Source organism: Azolla caroliniana, unplaced genomic scaffold (genome assembly GCF_043228905.1).
Source record: "Azolla caroliniana isolate FFs.n. ecotype wild unplaced genomic scaffold, voAzoCaro1.0.p SCAF_1, whole genome shotgun sequence".
NCBI classification, from domain to species: domain Eukaryota; kingdom Viridiplantae; phylum Streptophyta; class Polypodiopsida; order Salviniales; family Salviniaceae; genus Azolla; species Azolla caroliniana.
Genome location: NW_028230436.1, coordinates 18,762,231 through 18,766,194, shown reverse-complemented (window position 1 = coordinate 18,766,194; position 3,964 = coordinate 18,762,231). Strand labels below are relative to the sequence as shown.

General features: G+C 39.6%; 1 protein-coding gene across 1 annotated transcript; it reads left to right on the top strand.

The window, feature by feature from the left end:
* Positions 1-324: 324 nt before the first annotated feature.
* LOC147869122 (F-box/kelch-repeat protein At5g15710-like) lies at positions 325-1,766 on the top strand. The gene has a single exon (XM_087336204.1). It carries the CDS (start codon positions 329-331, stop codon positions 1,613-1,615), a length of 1,287 nt encoding a protein of 428 aa, XP_087192330.1. The 5' UTR covers positions 325-328; the 3' UTR covers positions 1,616-1,766.
* The last annotated feature ends 2,198 nt before the right edge of the window (positions 1,767-3,964 follow it).

The window sequence follows — 3,964 nt, the reverse complement described above, 5'->3', positions numbered from 1 at the left end:
CATCCATCCATCCATCCATCGAATAATCCGTATATAATAAATAGGCTTCACGCACGACTCGACTCCCATCCCCATAAACAACACTTCCTCCTCCTCTCCTCACTCAGACGCTTATCAACGGCCTCTTCTTCTTCTTCTTCTTCTTCTTCTTCTTCTTCACTTCTGCAGGATTTTATCAACTGTTTCTTCATATTCTCTCAGCGGCAAGTACACGTACTGCTTCTGCTTCTTCCTGTTTGTCTGTCTCAACTCAGCTCAGCTCAGCTCTCTCTGAACGGTTTCACGATTCCAGTTCCCTCTCTTATCTGCTACCTCCTACAAACTTTCAATGGCTCCTTGTATGAAAAAACGTGTTTGGTGTAACCTCCCAGATGTCCTTCTCGAGAGATTGCTTCCTCTTCTTCCCGTTTCTTCTCTCTTGCGCTTCCGATGCGTTTGCAAATCATGGAATTCGTACATTCTCTCACCTGAGTTTCTTCTACAATGCAACGACGTAAATGGCTGTGGAAATGGAGATTCTGCTAGGTCGATACAATCAGCTCAAAAGAATTCTGACAAAGACATCTCTTTCCTTCTTCTCTCCACATGGAACCACGAGTTTCCTCTTCTAGTGTTCAATCCATCGCAAGAAACATGGCATCGTCCTTCTCTAGATTTTCTCAGAGAAGAAGAAACTGACTTTTCTGTGGTCTCTGCTTCAAGAGGTCTTCTCTGCCTCAGTGATGGCGAAGGATCATTTCTTGTCTGTAATCCGGTGACCAAATCCAAACGGAAGATAGCTATGTTTTCTTCAGGATCTAATGAAAAAGCACTGTGGAACATCGTTTCTACCAACTTAAGAACATTCAAAGAAGAAGGCAGGAATAAATTCGAACTTGTTTGTGTCGGAAATGCAAATGGTTGCAAACAAGAAACGTGTGTTTACGATTCCGTGAAAAATCAATGGAATGTTTGCAGGAAGAACAGAGACATTCTCTTCTTTGAGAGTAATGGTATTTTCCACGGATCAGATTTGATGGTTATCACAAGCTTCCCGTTCAAACTGATGGTTTTCAACACAGTTTCTCTATGTTGGCGCGAGCATGAAGTTTCTTTTCCTTTAAATCTTCTCTTTCCATGTCTAGTTGACAGCGCAGGTTCTATCATTCTTTTAGCAGCAGTATCCGATGAAGGGGAAAGAAAAAAGAACAAAGGAGAAAGAACATGGACTAACGAGGAAGAAGGAGAAGAGAGGGAAGATAATCAAAATGACCGGGAAGAAAGAAATGATTCATCTGAGAACAGTTTAGAGACTGACTCCGAGAGGAAATTCGTAGCTTTCAAGATGTGGAAACTTGATGACACAGTAAAAGCTTGGATCGAGATTGCGAGTGTACCTGTTGATATGTTTTCGAAGATTCTCAAGTCTGGTTGCTTCGAAGGTTTTTCTTGTGTAGCGGCTAAGGACATGGTTTATCTGAACAGTAGCGAAGGGTGTATTGTCTACGATGCTTCGTCTCAAGCATGGAGATGGCTTCCCCAGAGTCAAGTTCTTTCAGACCTTCACGCATGTATCAAAGATGTGTACGCTCTTGAGCCTTCCCTAGATAATTTTCTTGTGTGCAATTCAAAATAGTCATTGCCACCTTTGTGAAGGTCATCGCCGTTTTCTTGCTGAATCATTACATTAGTCCCTTTCTTTGATTGTTTGAGAATGTAAGTACCGCGGATTAATACATATGGTCAATTTTTTCATATCCTTATAATCTCTTCCTCTTATTGCTCAATCATGGGTTCCGAGCTGATTAATCTGTTCGTAGCTTGTTATCCATGGTTTTAATTAAGAGACTAATTAATACGAGTTTAATGTGTTTGTCCAACGCTCTGTTATCTTTGTGCCATCATCATATCGTTCTTGTTTTTTTTCTTATGCACTGTTTGATGACCATTTTGGTTCGATCAAGGCAATCGACATGTTTCATAAGTGTGGAGTAATTAACTACAGTGTTCATCGCTCATATCTTTTTCTTCTTGCCGGTTAATTCACCATGGCAACGTCGTCAATGTAATGTTGATGATATTCGTGGCATTATTATACCTGCAGCGTTTGCTTCATTTTCTATTGGACGATCATATCGTGGTTATCCCGTGTTGATAAATTATTATCTATGAGCTAATAATATGAATAAAAGTTTATAAGAGTTGGGTGAGTTCCAAGTCAAAAATATTGAACATTCCTTAATAAGAAAGAGAAGGCCTGCAGCCAAGTAGAAGGAAGCGGAGTAGCAGCTACTTTAGCAACTCATGAGATTCATGAAGGTGGGATATGTGTGTGATTTGAGGTGCTAGCACCGTAAGGTTTTAAAAAGAGAGAAAGCACGCTATCCTCATTCTTTATCAACTACATAGTTTTGGATTTTCAGGTTTTATTTTATGGTTTTCGTTTGGGTCTTAATTTCTAGTTTTTAAAAAATTGAATGCTCTTTCGTTTTTTTGAGACGGTAAACGATTTAGTTGAACAACAACCGGAAGATCCTCTCCTTTCAAAATGATCTCCAATATTTACTTTTTTAAATAATAACCAGATATTTCGGAATAAATTTACCACATCAATTAGTCCTCGTTTTTCTGTTTTGATTAAAAAGAGGGTGTTCCTCTGCAATTGTGCAAATACAGACCGACGTTAACTCTGTACGTGATTTTCTAACCCTCTTGAAATTTACGAAAATACCCCTCATTTGACTCTTGAGTTATTTACATTGGCTCCGGGTATTTATTCGAGGACCTTAAAGAATTCATAGAGTTGGTTCTACTACCATAACCAATTAACGTGGGTGATAGGAACCAACATACTCATTTGGTATAGGTACCAGAAGACTTTTGTCGACATTCCTCTTTGCCTAGTCCTAGGACGTGGCTCCTCATATTGGCAGCACCCCTTGAAATGTTCTTGTGATTCATTGGACTTTTGTGAGTAGTGTCCTTGGGCCACTCCGTGCTCCCTTCTAATGATTGGTAAGCGATCGAGCTTAATCTTTTCACGAAGTCGTCCACACATAATGAGCTCAGTGATGATAAAAATTGTGACGACCTCCTTTGTGGAAGAGGAGGTAGCAAAGATGAAGTGAAGAAAGTGACATACCTTCATGCGAAATCCTAATGTCAAGCTCCAAAATCCCCAAAAGACGAACATTGAAACCTTCTCCTCAAGCCAACAAAAATGCCAAAAACCTAAGAATAAAATGCTCAAAGAAGAGTGAAATGGGTTAAATGCAAATATTCCCTATTTTCTTCAAAAATACTTTGAAATGCACATAAGAGATCAAAAGCAACCTACTTAGCTTCTTACATCTTGCTCAATTTATAGTTAATACAAAGGTACCCATTTAGGTTGGCTTAGCTACATGCATGCTAAAAAGGGTGTGCTAAAAGGTGGCACAAAGGAACACATGCACACCACAATACAAAAGAGAATAAAAAATATTCCTTAATACATGTCGTGCTAACAAAGATTGGAACTCTAATGAGAATACTGATGAAGTGCAGGGTTGGAAGGCTCCATATCTTTGGGATTTGCACTATGGTGGAGATTGGAGAAGAAAGCTTGGATATTAGGAGACCTAGGTAAGCTGAAGGCGTTTTGTGTGCAAAGAATGTACAACCAAGTAGTGAATTGCAAATTTAGTGTTCGAATAGGCTGAGTGACATTTGGCTCACCATAGCCTCTATCACGTTATGGAACATTTGGAAATCTAGATGCAAAGTAGCTCTCGTGGGAGAAGAAAGTCGACCAAAGGAGACAATCACTGATCTATGGTATGACTTAATTAGGAATATACGAGCTCAATATGAAGAGTTGGAAGGAACTTTAGACATGGTGGAAGCTACAACAAGACTTTCTTTTCAACAATCATGGTTAGATATTCACCCTTGGTGGATTATGTCGATGGCGTGCCAAAGTGGTGTTACACCACGCCAAAATGGT